The sequence below is a fragment of the Gymnoscopelus microlampas genome, assembly GCF_963454915.1.
Source record: "Gymnoscopelus microlampas genome assembly, chromosome: 5".
Classification (NCBI taxonomy): Eukaryota; Metazoa; Chordata; class Actinopteri; order Myctophiformes; family Myctophidae; genus Gymnoscopelus; species Gymnoscopelus microlampas.
In genome coordinates this window covers 9,605,212-9,624,127 of record NC_139942.1, presented here as the reverse complement: position 1 = coordinate 9,624,127, position 18,916 = coordinate 9,605,212, and the positions used below count along the sequence as shown (strand labels likewise).

At 40.6% G+C, this 18,916-nt stretch overlaps 1 protein-coding gene across 1 annotated transcript in view; it reads right to left on the bottom strand.

Annotated features, from left to right (window-relative positions):
- Window positions 1-759: 759 nt before the first annotated feature.
- The window catches only part of LOC311044753 (uncharacterized protein), a 66,118-nt gene continuing 47,961 nt past the window's right edge, over window positions 760-18,916 (bottom strand). The window contains exons 4-11 of the mRNA XM_084056526.1: window positions 16,565-16,669; window positions 16,000-16,029; window positions 14,679-14,708; window positions 11,565-12,170; window positions 5,241-5,266; window positions 4,912-5,020; window positions 3,575-4,085; window positions 760-2,715 (exon numbers count right to left, since the gene is read on the bottom strand). Of these exons, the coding sequence (XP_083912652.1) occupies window positions 2,562-2,715; window positions 3,575-4,085; window positions 4,912-5,020; window positions 5,241-5,266; window positions 11,565-12,170; window positions 14,679-14,708; window positions 16,000-16,029; window positions 16,565-16,669 (1,571 nt within the window). The 3' untranslated portion in view covers window positions 760-2,561. The remainder of the gene's footprint in view (window positions 2,716-3,574; window positions 4,086-4,911; window positions 5,021-5,240; window positions 5,267-11,564; window positions 12,171-14,678; window positions 14,709-15,999; window positions 16,030-16,564; window positions 16,670-18,916) is intronic.

Below are 18,916 nucleotides of genomic sequence, written 5' to 3'. Positions count from 1 at the left end.
TTAAACTCTGAAAACAAAACATGAAGCCAAGACATCAGTCATACAAGGCATAAAGATTCACAAACGTTCACATTTTCTTACACATATAATAAATAATGTAAATAGCTGATCTACAAGCTCACAAAACGTTGCATCACAACTTTCACTATTTTTTATCAAATAGGGCTTATGTGGTTAATTCATAATATTTGTGTAAGTTTGGGTACAGATATTGTACTGTATCTGTTGGGGGTGGAGCTAACAGTTTGGTAACCTCTGTACTATATCATATTGTCTCTGCCGGGCAGAAACATCTTATGTCCATGTTTTAACTTTTTTTTTCCAGAAATTAATGCCCTACATAGTAGTGTCACACACATGTTAGCAAAATAGCTGATCTACAATCTCAAAACGCGCCGCGATATTTGAATTCATTCATTTGAAATCGTAGATCTGCTATTTTTGCTGCTTTGAATTGAATCCTGAAAAGTAACAGTTTTGGACATATGAGGTTTCCACCCGACAGGAACGATATGTTAATATAGCTGTTAGTGATAGAGTAGGATATTACACTATTAAAACTAAGAGTATTTAAAGTCCTGACATCCTGATATCTTCCTGTTTACACCCTAATTACACCTCACTGTGACATCACTTAATGATGACTCACTATTAATGACATGTGTGTTATTATAGCTGTCAGTTCATATTGTAATGATCTGTTTGTTCATTCAAAGAATCAGCCATGACAACCACTTTATAAGACTTTATTTCGGCAAAAAAAAGCACACACATACACACCAAGTCACAACCACTACAGAACATGAATTAACATGAATACATACACATATAAATGAATAGATGAATGAAACTACATTTATCCACATAATACAATCCTACTGTGTGTGTGCAGGGCCGTGTTTAAGCACAGGCAATCTAGGCACATGCCTATGTCTTGTCGGGGGGGCGGGGGCGAAAAATGCACGAATAAAACAAATTTAAAACGTTTTTTTTGTTTGTTTTTCTAAATTAAATAACATAAGCCTAACCTAACCCTAACCCTAAAACCGAAATAAAGTAACAAAGAAACGCCCAAAAACGGCCACAATCCGCGAAATAACCGCAAAACTTTGCGCGCGCATTGGTCGCGCACATGCACGCGCACATGCACGCGCGTGCATGTGCGCTTGGGTGGGGGGGGCCCGAAAATTGTCCGTTGCCTATTGCGCATTTTGACATTAACACGGCCCTGTGTGTGTGTGTGTGTGTGTGTGTGTGTGTGTGTGTGTGCGCGCGCACGCACGCAACATAAAACCAAGGGTTGCAAAGGGAATTAATACGATAAGTACATACAAATATAATCAAATGCGTAAAATAAAGGTTTTCTTAATATGCTGACATTAAGTAATGAGTTAATTTTCATCTGTAATCCCTTGCGAGGTTGTTGGATGGATGTAAAAATGGATGTAAAAAAGAAAAACAATTATATATACAGTATATGGGGTGGAAAAAGTACCCTGGGTCAAATCTACTCCATCCTCTAAAAGCCCGGGACGCTACGGGTACTAAGAATACTTTTACTCCAAGGAAATAAGAAAAGCTTTTAGAGTAGTGGTTCTCAAATTCCGGGGACCCCCAGGGGTCCTGGAAAGGGTTCCAGGGGGTCCTCAGCTAAATTGTTGATCGTTTGGAACCGAATGGACCTTTAGAGATCTGTAAGATCTCTGAGTGTACTGAGAGTGTACAAATGGAACCAAATGGACCAGTAAGGGTCCATTTGGTTCGATTTGTACACTCATTGCTATGGGGAATTTGTGGCCTAATCATGTATAAGAAACTGGGGGTCCTTGAAATACATTTTGAAAGTGTACTGTTTACATAGAAGTAACATTCATCCACTAGAGAGATGACACTAATAATACCTTTATACTTAAACATAAAGCAGGGTTCCATTTTCTTACACACTTAAGCCCAAGCCTAAAGTATACTTTGTTGTACCAAAAAAAAGCAAGATCTACAAGCAGATCTACAAGCTCAGAGATCTATATTACGTGTTAACTGTAACTTTTAAGCAATACAAAAATAAAGAAAAGTGCGCCCCTCAGAGCACAAGTCTCCACCAGGCCTGCAAGATCTGGAAGGCAGTCGTAGCCAAATGTACATGTACATGACTCCAGAGATAATACATTTTGATATTAAATGTATCTTTAGGTCTGAGATATAAAAATGTTCATCAACATTTAACTTTATCCATGACTAGAGTGGATCCGTTCACTCTACAGGTGTGTCTGTGTGTGTGTGTGTGTGTGTGTGTCTGTGTGTGTGTGTGTGCGTGTGTGTGCGTGTGTGTGCGTGTGCGTGTGCGCGCGTGTGTGTGTATGAATGACTGGATCTGAACAGTAAATAGAAACCAGGCTTTCCACAGGTACTGAGGGAAGCTTGGTAACAACAGGTTTAATCATATACGTAGTTCATCACAACGAAGAGCGAAAATAGCTGTAACCAGAACATTCAATATGACCCTATAATGCTTTGTGTGTTGAGTGTGAATGCAGTCAGTGTGTTGAGTTTTTTTGAATCAATCAGGAATGAGTTGGAATATTAAATCTGAACACCAGGTTCTTCTTCAGAGTGTTGATGATGACATCAGGGATCTGTGGCTCCTGGTGCTCTGGCATACACCTCTGGCTGACCTCTTTGATGACATTATTGAGAATGTTCTGGATTTCATCACCCCTGTAACACACGCACGCACGCACGCACGCACGCACGCACGCACGCACGCACGCACGCACGCACGCACGCACGCACGCACGCACGCACGCACGCACGCACGCACGCACGCACGCACACACACACACACACACACACACACACACACACACACACACACACACACACACACACACACACACACACACACACACACACACACACACACACACACAGTGAATAGATTGAACAGTGGTGATGTAAACATGGCATCAGGCCTACATACAGTAGGAGTGCAGAGTGAACCACATGAACCCTACTGTCTCTATTCTGGAGCTGAACATTAGGCAAAAATAACAGATCTACAAGCTCATTGTGAACTTCCACATCCTTTGAGCAGCTATTTTCAGCAAAAAGATTTGGTGTAGAGGGAGAAAAGGAGCAGACCTCGGGAACCCCGGTCAACAAAGTATATATATATGGTTTCCATTTAATTGTTTATGACAAATATATCGATTTTAATCAAATAATACATTTTCAAAAGTAGTGAAAATAGCAGATCTACAAGCTCACAATACACCACAATGCGCTGTGAACTTGATTTTTCACTATTTTAGCGTGACACCATTGTGTGACAAAGTATAAAATAATGTTTGAGTGATTGATCAGACTAATCAATTAAGTTGATTATAAATATCAATTGGAATGTTTCATGTTGATTTGAATGGATAGTTACAGATCTAACATGCAGCAATGGAGGCATGTAAGTGTCAGATGTAAACATATTGTTCACCAAGTTTGCCTTAGCATTCCTTAATAACATATTCATATATTAGTTTATATTTATGTTTTGTTTCATATTCTTAATTATGTTGAGAGTTACCTGTAACAGCCTTCAGGCAGCTCTCTGCACACAGACTGTGTGAAAAAGCCTCCATTACGGTCTGCATATGTATCATAACGCTCCTTGTTTGCTATGGCGACCAGGAAATCTTCTTCCATGGAATGTTCTTCAGGCAGATCTTCCTCCTCCAGGCCAACCTCTAATAAGAACACTTTGGGTTTGTTCTCCAGGTCAGGACAGTTCTCTACATTAAAAGGTGTAGTTATGTCTTTAATGGAGAGGATCTCCTCATCAGTCCCTTTAACACCACCCTTGGCTCCAGAACTATGAATGTAGCAAACAAAGGCATCTGTGTGCTGTAGAGGTTCCTCTACATGAAGGTCAGTGAACTTCTGGTCCTTGCTGGACCATTCCTGTACATTGAGCTCCTGTAGTTCAGTGATGTTCTTCAAAGAGATGCATTCGAGTGTTTTCTTCATTTGACTTCCTGTTTGGTTTTTACACATCAACACCCTGAAGCCCCGCCAGCTGAATAAACATCCCACTTTCTCTGCAGGAGGAAAACAAACACACCTTCACTCATTAATCACTTTCAACTTGGTGTCCCTGTTTTCTACATGATATTATAGGCAATTAATGAATAAATAAACATTTAACCCATTAAAAACAGGATAGCATCTGTTTCATTTTCGATTTTTGCGTTGGCTATTCAAAAATAGCAGATCTACAAGCTCAGTGCCGCGCCGTGAGCTTGTAGATCTGCTATTTTTCCGTGGCCATATACATACAGGTACATATCAATTTGGGGGTCCATGGCATGAAAACGTTTGAGAACTACTGATTTAGAAGGCATTTGTAGAATGGGCCTGAATGGGTTAAGACAGGCCTAAAAACCTTTTTATTCAGGAAGGCTGTTATTGTCAGCAATATTCTTTATGATTGACACCATTTTTGACCCTGTTTTTAATCCTTTGTGTTCCTTTTGTTTGATTATATATTTAACTCTGTAGCACTCTGAGATTCCCTGTGAATTCAAATTGCTACAAATAAAATGCGTTTATTATTTTTATTATTATAAGCTCACAATACATCATGATGCAAAGCTTTTCGAGCTCATAGATTGGACATTTTTACCATTCGACACTGAAGTACTAATTATAAAATAGTGCTTAAGCTTCAAACACCAAACATACATTTACAGCAGTGTTTAATTTTCATGTTTACATTGATATGTCAAGTTGACACTCTCCTCAAGAGCATTTAATGACAGAGATAGAGTGATCTTCAATTTATAGATAAACAACATTATAAACGACCAACAGTAGAGAGAGAGGGTATTTGTCATAGTATCCACACAATATTCATACGAATCATACCAGTATCTTTGAATCTCCAAAGTCGTATACTTTCTTCCTCCCTTGAGTTCTCATTGAAAATGATCAAACAGAGACCTCCAGATTCGCTGTTCAGTTCGTACTGCTCCTCCTTAAAACATGAGAAACACATTTAGAGTTTGAAACAAATACACAATAATACACTACAATGTCTGCTGCTCAACTAATCACAACACACTGCATGTAGCCTACAATATTACTCTGAGCTGTTATAGAAACTAACAACGTTCTACTCTCTATGAAGCAGGAGTTTTTTATTGTACTGTTACAATTCAAAATATTTTTGTGAATGTTTCACTACTTTTACTTACATGTACATATACCTCCTTCAGTAGGCCTGTATCGGGTGAAAAGGGTGATAAAGAAAATGACATTCTTGATGACATTAATAAAAGGTTTATTTGTCAAATGTGTTTTAAAACTAAAATGTATGGAATAGAGCACTGGTTCCCAAACAATGGGTTGGGACCCATTTATGGGCCGCAGACCCATTTTTATGGGTCATAAGTAAAATATCCCCTTTGTTTCGTTTCCTACATTTAGTTTTTAACTATTATTATTTTAAAAGGATTTTAAAACATTTCAACCAAAAACGTCAACATTATTCAGGAAAAATAAATCTAATATTTAAAAAAGAAATCATACATGAATAAATAAATCAAAGAAATTCAGTGATTTTAAAAACAACTTTTAAAAAGTAGTGAAGGAGTTACCTCCATCATGGGTTCTATTTGTAGGCTACCAAAGATTTCCAATGGACATTTTGCAAATGTGTTCCTCATGAGTAGAGGCGTATGTGTGCCAAATGAGTGTGTTATTTAGCATGACCATGTCTCATTACCAGCCTCTTCTCTCTCTGAAGAGAAAAGCCTGGTAACAACCTAATGCAGAGTGTGTCTAATAGACTTACATTGTATGTACTTCCCCTGGTCTATTGTGGGTTTCTTGACTTAGATATATATAATTTAAGCTTTGCCATTCATTGGGTAATGCAGTGTGACACACCTCCAACTGTACAGCAAAATCATCAGTGTTCATTTATCCATTTGTAACTGTTTAGAGCGTACACATAAACAAATGGACCTGCAAGGTTATTTGTACACTCTCAGAGTTTTTTAATACTTCCTTGAATCTAATCCTCACCGCCTCGCTAAAATGCTGGACCAAGGCACGAATGGAGGACGTGAGTGGAGGACGTGAGCGGCGCACGCAAGGATGCATGTTCAAGTATTGGAATTTGGCTATTAACAGCTCCCTATGACAAGATGACAAGACCTTCCCACCAGTTACTCCTCCAATGACTGCTCCGTTAATGGTGTAACCATTTTAACCTCAGATCCAATGCTTGGCTGCGCTAGCCGCTATGTTGTGTCTTCATCAAAATCTAAGGCTGGTAGGAGAAGTCTTTCTTATGTTGGGCCTTGGTCAGGAAACAATCTGCAGACCAGACTAAAGTTGACTTCCCTGATTCCTCTAAGGAGTTTTAAAAGGAATACCATGGATGTACTTGTTTTGATGTGTAGCCAATTTTAAAACATGTTTTTAGTTTCATGCTGGTGTCTGTGTTCTGTTCTTGTTATATTTGTCTCTGCCAGGCCGAAAGGCATGTCGAGAGAGTATGTTTTGCATCCTTTCCGTCCGTCCGTCCGTCTGTCCGTCCGTCTGTGTGTCCGTCCGTCCGTGTGTCCTTCTGTCTGTGGACAGCTAATCTCTGACCCCGTTGGCTTGATCACAGTGAAACTGTGCACACACACACTCCCTGGATGCCAATTCAGAACCTCTGCCCCAATTCTTTTACATGGGCCAGGCCTGTCATAGTGCCACCAGGAGGCCGCTTTTTGCAAAACAAATCTTTTGACAGTACTCCTACAGATTTTCCCACAGTATCTCTATAGTCCTTAACGAAACAGGTCTTTCAGATTTTTCATATTCCATCGTGATTGGCAATGAATAGCTTCCAAATTTTGCAGGAGTGCTCCGTTTTGAACAAAATGCCTCAAATCATGAACACAGCGTGACATTTCCATAGCATTTTGCATGCACATTCTCACTATAGGCAGAGGAAGAAATGCCACTTGAAATTTCTCAAATCAGCCTCATGGTGGCGCTCTAACAGGCCGATCAAGTTTTTACCTATAACTACACCGATCTGAGTAAAACTTTGTATGTGCACTCCCTAGAGGCCAAGGAAAAACCTATGCCCTGCATTTTTCACATCTGCCTTTTATAGCGCCACCAGGAGGCAGACTTAACACATTTTTGGATATTACTCCTTCAGATTTCATCCAAATTTCACACAAATCGGTACACATGATTTTTCATATTCCATCCTGATTGGCTAAGATTGACATCTAAAGTTTGCATGAGTGGTCCCTTTTGAACAAAATGCCGCAAATCATGAACGCAGCGTCCGATTGCGGTGAAACTTTACACGCACTTTCGCACTACGTTGAGGAACACATGCCACCCTTTTAACATTGCCCTATTAAAGCGCCACCAGGAGGCCGATTTTTGCAAGCAGGGGTCAAAACTATGGCAGCTTGTGATGGACATTTTAATTGTGATGGTCATTTTTGCCACGGACATGCAAAATAATCATCTTACCAAAAACACAGTGGACTAGCCCTAAATGTATACTACTGGACTCCTAATGTGTCATAGGGTCTATTCCAATGTGCTGCACATTTTAAAACAATAGTAGTCTGCATTACTGAGCCAATAAACGACCAAAAGATGAAATCCCAATTATTTTGGATAATAATAATTGAGTCTCTTCAGTATACTGTCGCCCGGAGGGCAGTTGTTTGCATGAATCGAGATCCGCGGCTGACAGAAGCCGAACAAGTAGCTTATGTGGTACCGACACCTCAGGGGCCTTCAGATGGCGCTATGCCCCATAACAGTGAAGGAGGGCCCAGCTCAGCGGCTCAGGGGCCCTCAGAAGGCGCTATGCCCCGTAACAGAGCAAGGCCAACTCTGCAGCTCAGGGGCCTTCAGAAATGACCCTAAGAGATGAGGAGATATTAGGAAATGTGTTGGCCACCATAAATGGTGGACTAGCAATCGCCTCTCATAATGCGGAAAGAGCAAATGTAGAGAGAAATATCGAGGAACTAGGAGAAACAATGAGAGAGAGAGAGAGCGTCAGAGGGTAGTGATAGAAATCAGCGATGATGAAGACAGGATGGAAGCAGACGCTAGGAACAGAGATGCTGTGATCGTGTTAAGCAGTGATGAGGAGAGTGACATAGAGGAGTTGCAGCGGGGGAGTGAGGAGCACAGGGAGGTGGAGTTAGAACAGGGTCCAGAGGCGACAACCCAACAGCAGCAGCTGATAAGGTTGATGACCACACGACCACAATCACCAGGCCGCATCATCACCAGGTTGCATCATTCCCTGGTCTACGTGCCTTCCACTCCAGGAAGGGGGAATTCACCTACCCCTCCATCATCACCGGACAGTCCATAAGAGAATCAGTGGCGATGAGGGAGATCAGAGCGATCCTCCACCATATTGTTTCATAATTCATTGTATGGATGCCTTATGCCTAAACTGTGTTAATTTGATGAACTGAGTACTGAGGAGGGTACTTAAATTATTTTTCTGTTTCAAGCTTGAATGCAAGGGGTTAAAATTAAGATGTGAGAAAAGACAGGGCCATTACAGTGTGTGTGAGAATGACGAAATAGGTTAGTGGTAAGAAACAGCTAGAAAAGAGGAACTTCTAGTGGAGGACAGGAAACCATGAAAGCTGGGCGAGGAGCCAAAAAGCAGAGAGAGTGTGACTTTGAGAAGAAAGAGTAGAAATACTCTACTATTTTTACTCTACTCTCTATAAGAATAAAAATACTTAAAGACAGTAAAAGGTAAATTAAATAAGAAGAGATGGAGTAACACAATAATGATGAAGTGTGGTAATGCTTACTATATTCTTAAAGATTGTGTTAATCACTAGAAGAAGTGGTAAGGATGAAGTAATCACTGAAAGAAGTGTTAGGGAGGAAAGTATAAAGATAGAAGGTAACATAGTATTACAGGGGGGGAGGAAAGGCCTTACTAGACAGACTGGGTGTAGCACAGTAATACACTGATTAGGCGATAGTGGGGTGAAGAGTTATTGCTTTATACTTAAATAAGAGTTTATTTGGGTTAGTTAGCTGACGATAAGTAAACTGAGATAAATAGTATAGATAGGAAAACAATGGTCACGACTAGTGTATAGGGTAATAGTTACTGAGACTATGGAAACATAATTTCACTAAGGGTATTGCATATGGTGAAATAGTGTGTAAGAATAGGGAAGAGGTGATTATGTCCCAGACATAGATTAAAAGGGTCATGACGCATCAAGCAGTCACGCTGACCATGGGGTAATAAACGGGATATGGTCAAGAGAGCGTGGGTGGTAGGAAAAATAGGATGGGCCAAAATGCCCGTGCGCACACACACACACACGCACACACACACGCACACGCACACGCACACACACACACACACACACACACACACACACACACACACACACAGCAGAGGAGAAGTGATAAAGAGTTGTGGCTGTAGAATATAGGCGATAGTCAATGTATGTGTGTTGGACTTCATAGACCTGTTTGTCGAAAAGCCTGGCAGCCAAACAGATCTAAAAAACGACGGGACGATATGAACCGGGACTATTTGGTTTCATACATGGACCGCGGACCTGTGTGGATCATGGAATGTATGTTGTAGTCAGACTACCTTAAATGGGGGTGCGGATGGTTGGACGAACTCAAGACGACAGCCAACAGGTAGGAAACTCCCATTAAATCTACTGCAGCTGATGCTTAAATCCAAACCAAACAGGGCTGTTACTGTGAAAGCGGTTTATTTGACTGACCACTTGTGTTAATGTGGACATGAAGTATTATGAGGAGTCTCTCGCGAATGTGTCTGTTGAAAAGCAACTGAAATCTGTCTCTGTCTGTCTCTGTCTCTCTCTCTCTTTCTCTCTGTCTGTCTGTCTCTCTCTCTTTCTCTCTCTCTCTCTCTCTCTCTCTCTCTCTCTATGTCTCTCGCTCCGTGTCTCTCTCTCTCTCGGAGGCGAAGGAGAGAGCATAGTTGAGTGACCATCTGTTTGTATTGAGAGAGAGAGAGCATGAGGAGGCGTATGTGAGTAGACGGTACAGGCACGGTTTTCCAACGTGGAGTAGTGTTACCTCGTCCGCATGTTGTAAGCGATTTGTACGCGACTTTGAGCGAGCAGGAACGGAGGCAAATGTGTCGTCCGGAGGGAAATTCACAGAGCCGATTGCGTGTTTCTCTCGCGCGAAACCTGGCAATCCTGACTGAGAGGCGAATCGGTCGTCGTAGAGGCTGCGTTTAGACGCTGGCGTGGGTAGTAATGTTTTGTTTTGGATGTGAATGGGCCGAAAATGAGGGACATATTAGCGTGAGTGTGGTGTGATTAGGGACATTACCTAAGTGAAAGCAATAGTGGGGGTCGAAGGGCTCGTCACTTGTTTTTGTTATGGAGATGGAGACATTTCAATGGCCGCCGCTTCGTTTTCGCTCGGCTGCAATCGCCTCGGGACCCGACACATGAACGGCACAGACACACGAACGGTGCTAAAGGGTCTCCCCTTCCGGTGTGTCGACAAATTTAATTATGGTCCGAGGAGGCAAATGTGTGTTGCGCAATGAAAAGTGGACGAAACAATGCGTAAATGAATTGCACACGTTGTGGCTAGTGTTGTAGTGACATGTGCTGTTGTCATTGTTTCGCTGAAACAAAACCAGTATACAGTGGATAACTTCCCAGTCTCCAGGTTTTAGAGAGCGGCTAACCACTTTAACCCTGACATCCCAATTTTGAGCATGTCATTATATAGGCTAAAAAGATAATGAAAACATGCTGTGATGTGTTTTGAGCTTGTAGATGGTCTTTACCCCCAAAATGAATAATTGTTTTATTTATTTGATAAGTGGCTTGTTTTAAAATGTGTAGCGCTGTGGCATAGAATAGACAATATGGCACATGAGGAGTCCATTATTATATATTTAGAGCTAGGCCTATGTGATTCTGGTAATATTACCTTTTTTAAAGCACATTTTGCTATTTTCACAGCCTGATTGGCGAATTCCAAACATTGATGGTCCACACCTGACCTGGCGGAGACCTGTGCTCCGAGGAGCACTTATTCTAGTTTAATAATATTTTTCTCCTTTTATTCACTCTGAGCTGTGCGTTGTACGGATGATACTGTATATGGTCGTCATTTGTCCTGTACTGTCCTGTATTTTGTCATTCTGCCAATGTTGAGAAATATCTATGGTTCTTGGCCAGTTCACACTTTTTTAGGACTTTGGGCCCCGATTTTGCATGGCGTCTTATGCCTATTATGACTATTCTTATAAGGGATGTTTTATTATTTTGAGAAACATTTTAAAATTGTAAAAAAAAATAGACGATATACAAGCTCTCAATGCGTCGCTGTAGATCGGCTATTTTCACTATTTTAAAATGATTTTCAAAATTAAAAAAATGCCCAATAAGATTAGTCATAATCGGGCCCTGTGTCTCAATGTGGTTTTATCCTGGTTAAATAAAGGCTACATAAAATAATAATCAAAGCAAAGAGGAATGGCTTCTTTCTCTCACCTTGTTTCTTTGCTTTTTGGAACATCTCGTTGGTGTAGTAGCTTCCACCGTTCTTCTCCACCATCTTGTTGATTTTCTCCAGCAGCTCAGTGACCTGAGAGGGATCTTCAGTTTTGTTGTTAAAGACATGATAAAAACCACTATACTTTCTGATTAATTCTTGTAGTTCTGGAGATTCATTCACATAATCCTCAACTGAAACATCAAGGTCGTCACCACGAGTGAAGAGAATCATGGTATATTCATCTGACATTCGTCCAAATGCTTCCTGAGTACTTTTCAAACTTTTCTCCTCCTCATCTGTGAATCTCCCGATCTGGATCACAGCCAGGAATGCATGGGGACCGGGAGCCGCACAAAAAATACAGTGTCTGATCTTTTTCATGGTCTCATGCTCGCTGAGGCCAGTGTCAAAAAAGCCTGGAGTGTCAAAAACAGAAATCTTTCTACCATCTACTTTAACACTTTCCTTCTTACAGCGCTTTGTCTGAGATTGAGTTGAACACTTTGTTACAAACACTTTAGAACCCAGGATGGTGTTTCCACTGGCACTCTTTCCAGCTCCAGTCTTCCCAACCATCACAATCCGAATTTCATCATCATCAGCTATGAATGAAGAAAGAAAGACAGACAGACAGACAGACAGACAGACAGATAGACATCAATGTCAGCATCCATAATGTATGAATTCATAATTTGAAGTATGCTGATCATGTTAAGGTAGCTCTCCATCGTCATCGCACCGACGTCGGCGGCGCTAAGCGTTGGAAAGCGTCTGTTGCCAAAAATCTGCCTTGGATGGTGGGTACTGGGTACACTGTCACGTCGGAAGTTGGAGGGAAGCGTTGAAAGTGTGGATAACTGTTAGGTATCAGTCATGTCTGTTGTGGAAGGATGAGTGTGTGTGTGTGTGTGTGTGTGTGCGTGTGTGTGTGTGTGTGTGTGTGTGTGTGTGTGTGTGTGTGTGTGTGTGTGTGTGTGTGTGTGTGTGTGTGTGTGTGTGTGCGTGCGTGCATAAAAAGTAAATGCCGGAGGAACTCTGAGCAGCTCAGTGGAGAAGAGAGAGAGTTACTTAAAAGGAAATAGGCAGCTTCTCAATCATCAGGTGATGCAAGTGGGCTGAAGACCTGCCTCACTCATCACAAAATCACTGCACTCACGTCTATAGAATGGGCCACCCTGCTACAAAACTGTAAAGTAGGCCTATGTAGTATAAAGGATGGAAGTTCTGCACGCTTGCATCAATGCTAGTTTCGTTAATCCTGGCTTATTTGGATAAATCTGGTAAATAAGTGAGAGACCTGGTCCATTACTGTGGCTTATTGCAATGGTTCTCAAACTTTTGGACTCCCAAATTGACATGTATTTGGTCGCGGACCCCCCATCTGAAAATGTTTTGCCAGGGACCCCCAGCAGAGAAGATTAATGTTAAAGAATATATCAAACGTATTCATAATTTTCTATATTTTTCAAAGATTTTCAAACAGAACAGACGTACAAGCTCAGACTTTACAGGAAAAAAATCAGGAAAACTTGAGAGAAGTGTTAAGATGTCAGATGTCATGTCTGTATGCTTTGTTGATAAAGTCCAACATGTCCTGGTTGGTCTGTCTGGTATGGGAAGGTCATGGAAGACAGGAGCTATCAGGCTATCCTCCTCTTCGGTTGCAGGAGGATTACTTGTCTCTTCCTATTGAATCAAGTGGGACACTTTGACTGTATCAGACACAGTGGTGTAATGGTGATTTATTTTCCCCAGGGGAACAGTATTTTAATGACATCACATGCACGCGCGTGCACGCTCACCGCCACCGGTAAACCTGTTAAGCAAAGTAGCCATTTGGGTACTTGGCTCGTGAATCTAGGGGGGTGAAAACTTTCCAGTGGAACGCTGTGGTGTTCTGTGTAGCGACCAAAACACCACTGATGAGACAACTGACAGTTTGTGACAGTTCCTCTCAGTAATGACTTGTACACACTGTACGACTTCGAAAGTGAAAAGATCGCTAAGTAGTTCACACACTACACAACTCTGTTATTTGAAATCGGCTGTCCTAAATCATGGTTTCCACGCTGTATGACTGCACAAATACAGGGGATCACACACTGCATGATTTCACCAGGATGTGATATACAGACGCAATATACAAACCTGAAATATAGCCTTATTGTTTTTTTTTATCATATAGGCCTATTTATTGCTTATTGTCTTTCATGTTTGTTTTACTTGTTGACGGCAACTTTCATTTCCCTCTGGGATAAATACATTAGGCCTATTTCTATTCTCTCCGCATCTCCAATGTCACGAAAACACTTAAGATTAGAAATGATGTGATATCATGCATGTGTGAGACAGGACACTACAGATGTTTTTCTTAATTTATAATGAATAATTCTCTCTCTCTCTCTCTCTCTCTCTCTGTGCTGATTGGCTGTAGCACGTCTCTGCTCTCAGTGCTGGTCACAACCCAGTTCATACTATATGATTTCCTGTCTGCAACAGCGTCAGATATGAAACTGGACAGATATCTAGAAACGGTCGGGGAGGCTTTGAACTGTTCATACACAACGAGGAAAACCTCCGGGAGTACATTTCAGTCCATTCACCAATCGACCTTTACAATAAATGTGTTTACATTATTAAAAGTCGAGCATGTACAATTTTTGCAGGCGTTTTTTGCTGGAAATAAAATAAATAGTCAATACTATTCCACTAATCTCTTTAATTCTGAAATAAAACATGTTTCACTCTTGACTCTTATCATTTTCAGTTCAGTCAATCATTATTTTATGTTTCCTATATTTTACTTCTTTGATTGATTGATTGATTGATTGATTGATTGATTGATTGATGTACTTTATTTAGTAAGACATGAGAACAGTACATGACAGTACATAACAGTACTAATATATACAAATATAAAAAAATATGTCTTGGCAATCTTCTTTTACTTATTTGTCTTATTTTGTTATTTTTAGGAAATAGTGTGACCTTACAAGTCAGACAATCAACCAATAAAGTCACACATCATTTGCATGTGAAAACATGTAAAACAAATAAGTTGGTTCTAAATCAATTTGAATATCAGTTCATCCATAAAACAAAGGACCCACCTGGAGAGACTGGATTCAATGGCATCTCCTCTGAAACACAAGAGAGACATTTAATGTTTAGGGACTTCATTATCAAAGCATTTAAGTAAATCATTGCTTTAACAACTTCAGCTCTTTATACTTAATTGTACGATGATTAGGCGATCTATAAGCTCACAACATGTTGCGTTGTGAACTTATTATTATTATTTTTCGCTATTAGTATTATTATTACTAGACCATACCCGGTCGGCGCAGCGCATCCGTGGGGGGATATGCGCACATGATCTGGCAACCCGGAAGGCAGTTCGTCCCATAGCTGGGCAGCCCCGTAACCATGGCGACAGTGTTTGACACAGAAACGCTAATAAGAAGCTGAGATTTGATGAAATTGAAAAACGGGCTTCACAGTTGCGTTCAGATGGTAATGGTCAATGGCTGTGTGCAAAATCAGAGCATTTGGTCCAGCCAGTGAGGAGAACCGGGTATCTTCACTCACGTACTCACATACTCACCTACTCACCACTACAGACGGACAGAGGTTACTAGAATTATAGTAGGATTTTTTTAATTATTTGATTTTTGTTCGTGGAGGGGGGGGGGGGGGGGGGGGGGGGTTAATTGGACAATTTGAAAATGGTGTTCTATAGACCAATTATTTGTTTACTAACATTGAGCCTGGACGCACAGGTGATTGTTTCACGCAATCAATTCCCAACCTGTTTCGGGGTGCACTGGTTTCAGCACACCCCAACCCCCTCTTGTGTGTGTTGGCTAGTGAGACGCGTCCTAACGAGACCTGATATAATGGGTTTCGTTGCGCGCATACTGGCTGCACGCAGCCAGTATGACGTCGTCTATTAAGGGGTCTATAATGACACGACCAATAAAGGGATGCTAGGTTGAAAGTGGTTAAGGGACAGGGCAAAAAAACAATAACAATAACAATAACAACAACAACAACAACAACAACAATAACAATAATTATTCTCATTATACTTCTGCTTTCATTATCTACTTTTATTTAACTTTAATTTAACCAGAGCAAAATGACTGATGCAGAGCAGCACTTCATTACAGGGGAACTCTCTTGACTCTTGACTCTTATCATTTTCAGTTCAGTCAATCATTATTTTATGTTTCCTATATTTTACTTCTTTGTCTTGGAAATCTTCTTTTACTTATTTGTCTTATTTTGTTATTTTTAGGAAATAGTGTGACCTTACAAGTCAGACAATCAACCATTAAAGTCACACATCATTTGCATGTGAAAACATGTAAACAAATATGTTGGTTCTAAATCAATTTGAATATCAGTTCATCCATAAAACAAAGGACCCACCTGGAGAGACTGGATTCAATGGTGTCCCCTCTGAAACACAAGAGAGACATTTAATGTTTACTTGAGGGACTTCTTTATCAAAGCATATAAGTAAATCATTGCTTTAACAACTTCAGCTCTTTATACTTAATTGTACGATGATTAGGCAATCTATAAGCTCACAACATGTTGCGTTGTGAACTTATTATTATTATTTTTCCCTATTAGTATTATTTTCTTTTTTTTAATTATTCGATTTTTGTTCGTGGAGGGGGGGGTTAATTGGACAATTTGAAAATGGTGTTCTATAATGACACGACCAATAAAGGGATGCTAGGTTGAAAGTGGTTAAGGGACAGGGCAAAAAAACAATAACAGTAACAATAACAATAACAATAACAATAACAACAATAACAATAATTATTCTCATTATACTTCTGCTTTCATTCTCTCTCTCTCTCTCTCTCTCTCTCTTTGCCTGGTTGTGTAACAATAAAGATGTGAGACAGAGGTTGGTCAGTGTGGAGACATTAATCATTGTTATCATTATAGATACATAGATGATATTAAACATTTATAGACTTACGTTTCTGTTTTTCCCAGTAGAAATATCCCAGTATTGATGCCAGCAAGATGATAATCACTGTAATCACAATCCCTGCCGTCCCTCCTGCAGTTAGTCCTCTCTTCACTGTGTGAATAATAATATTACTATGATTAATTATAGTCATAACCTCTTAAACACAGTGAGTAATGACACAACTGTTGTCCGCATTCTACAATCAAATCAACAGTAGTGTTAAAATGTATTAGTGTTAACATTGTAGTATATTGAAACACACTTAAGGACTTATAGAGCCCAATTTGAACACACACACAGGGACTTAAGTTTGGATACTGAGTGGTCTACAGCACATTCCAGAGAACACTAGATGTCCAGTTCAAAGGATGCTTCCCAGAGGGCATCTGACCTTAGCTGACCTCTAGCATCTTGGGGTGTTGTTCTTCTGCACAATAGACACACACACACACACACAAACAAGAGGATGTAGCACACACACCTAGCTCCGTGCACATCCAATGTATGCAAGTACATACACACACATGTGAAGTCTGCCTATAAATACTGTGAGGACAAAGAAACCGTCCCTTCTGGTCCCTTCCCTTCTTGCCCCTTGCCCCCTTGCCTTGGCCCTTGCCTTCGCCTTCTTCTTCTTGCTCTGTTCTGTTCCGGCCACACCATGTAGCAGCAAGGCTGACATGTGCTCTGGTGCTCTGTACTCTGTTTTGTCCAATAAATCGACTTGAGGAACATTACTGGTCTGGACCTTTCTACTTCCTACTAAATACTACATTTGGCGAGCTAGCCAGGAGGTGTAAAATGGTTTGGTCTACTTCAGACTACAGTGCTGGACACTGAGTGTCTGTGACCGTTCCACACGAGAAGAACTGGAGAAGTTGAGTACAAGCTGTGATTTTCTTTTTGGGAGGAAGATTTTTTGAAAGCTCATCCGGACCGGATGCAGACCATCTTCCTACACAGATGCAGATCCACCAGAGGAGCAGGCTATGGAAAATTGACAAGACCTGATTTTCAACAGATCTACGATGGAACCTCACCGCACCAACCCTGTGATGACACTAGAACTCAGCCTCACAGCATCAAACCCTGTGACGACATGAAAGAAAAAGAAGAGGGGAAAAAGAAGTAAAAAGAGGGTTACAGGAAAACTTCAGAGTAGTATGGACAGAGGACAGCAGCAAGGATGCAACCATGGAACAGCACTCAGCACTGAGGGGCACAGATGGCCCCCACCCATTCTTTGCCTATGCCACAGGATCCATCTCTCCTCCGTGTGACTGGACTTTGAGTTTGTGGACACGATGGAAGGTTTAACATGTTTCAATGTTTGTCTGTCTTTTCAACAGATTGTTTGTTGATGTTATATGTTTGTTGATATTTAGCTGACTAAATTAACATGAGGAGTATTAGAGGAAAGTTGACATGTGGAATAAAAAGAGTCAACGAGGTATTTGCCACGAATGTGAAGATTATTTGTTTTTATGGCCTAACCTCTGGCATTTTAACATTTCAATTGAGCGGGTCCGACAGAGGTTCGGAACCTCTTGGCCTTGGAAAACAGAGATTTAAAGTACAAACAGATGTATTATCTTACATATCCTAAATTTGAAGATTGGGGAGAGTTTTTACACACAAACCAGCAGATCTACTATTCTGTAAGTGAGTGACGACGAAGCTGTATCAACTAGTGTTTTGTTGAATGTATGTTGGTTATATGTTTGTGATAATGGTGATTTAAACTGCGGAGTGTTTGGCTGCCGTTTTATTGCAGTGTTGTAAAGGATTATGTTTCACTCTCTGGTCTCTTGTATCAAATGTGGAGTTTTTTATTTTCGTTGTTGAGTTGAGAGTACATATGGACATGGTGACTAGAGAGGGTAGAAAGTCCCTAGAGAGCACATGGTTCATTGTGATGTTGTGAATATGTTTAACATTTTTTCCTAGAGTTTAAGGAACAGAGAGACCTGCACACTGATTGGAAGGGGAATGCATTTTGATGCGACGTGAGCATCCTATGTATTTTCTGTGAATACGATTTTCTGAGTTGTTTTATTTTTAAGCTTGTTTTATTGGGAAATAAGTTCCAGTGTTGCCGGTTATCGTCAGACGAGCGTCATGTGATCCATGGCTACGCAGTGATCGTAAGCCGACACGTTTCTAAATACTGATATTCTTGCATGATTTGTGGAACAGTTTGTCTATTTTTATTTTGAAATTGAATGTGAATCACCTTATGACAATACTGTGTAATCTTAATGCCTGTTTTATGTTGGTCTGATTGTGTCCCTGTACTTTGTCTATCAAGGGGGGCAAATGAGATGTTGTGGTGTGATGAGTTCTGTCTTTTGAGGTGTA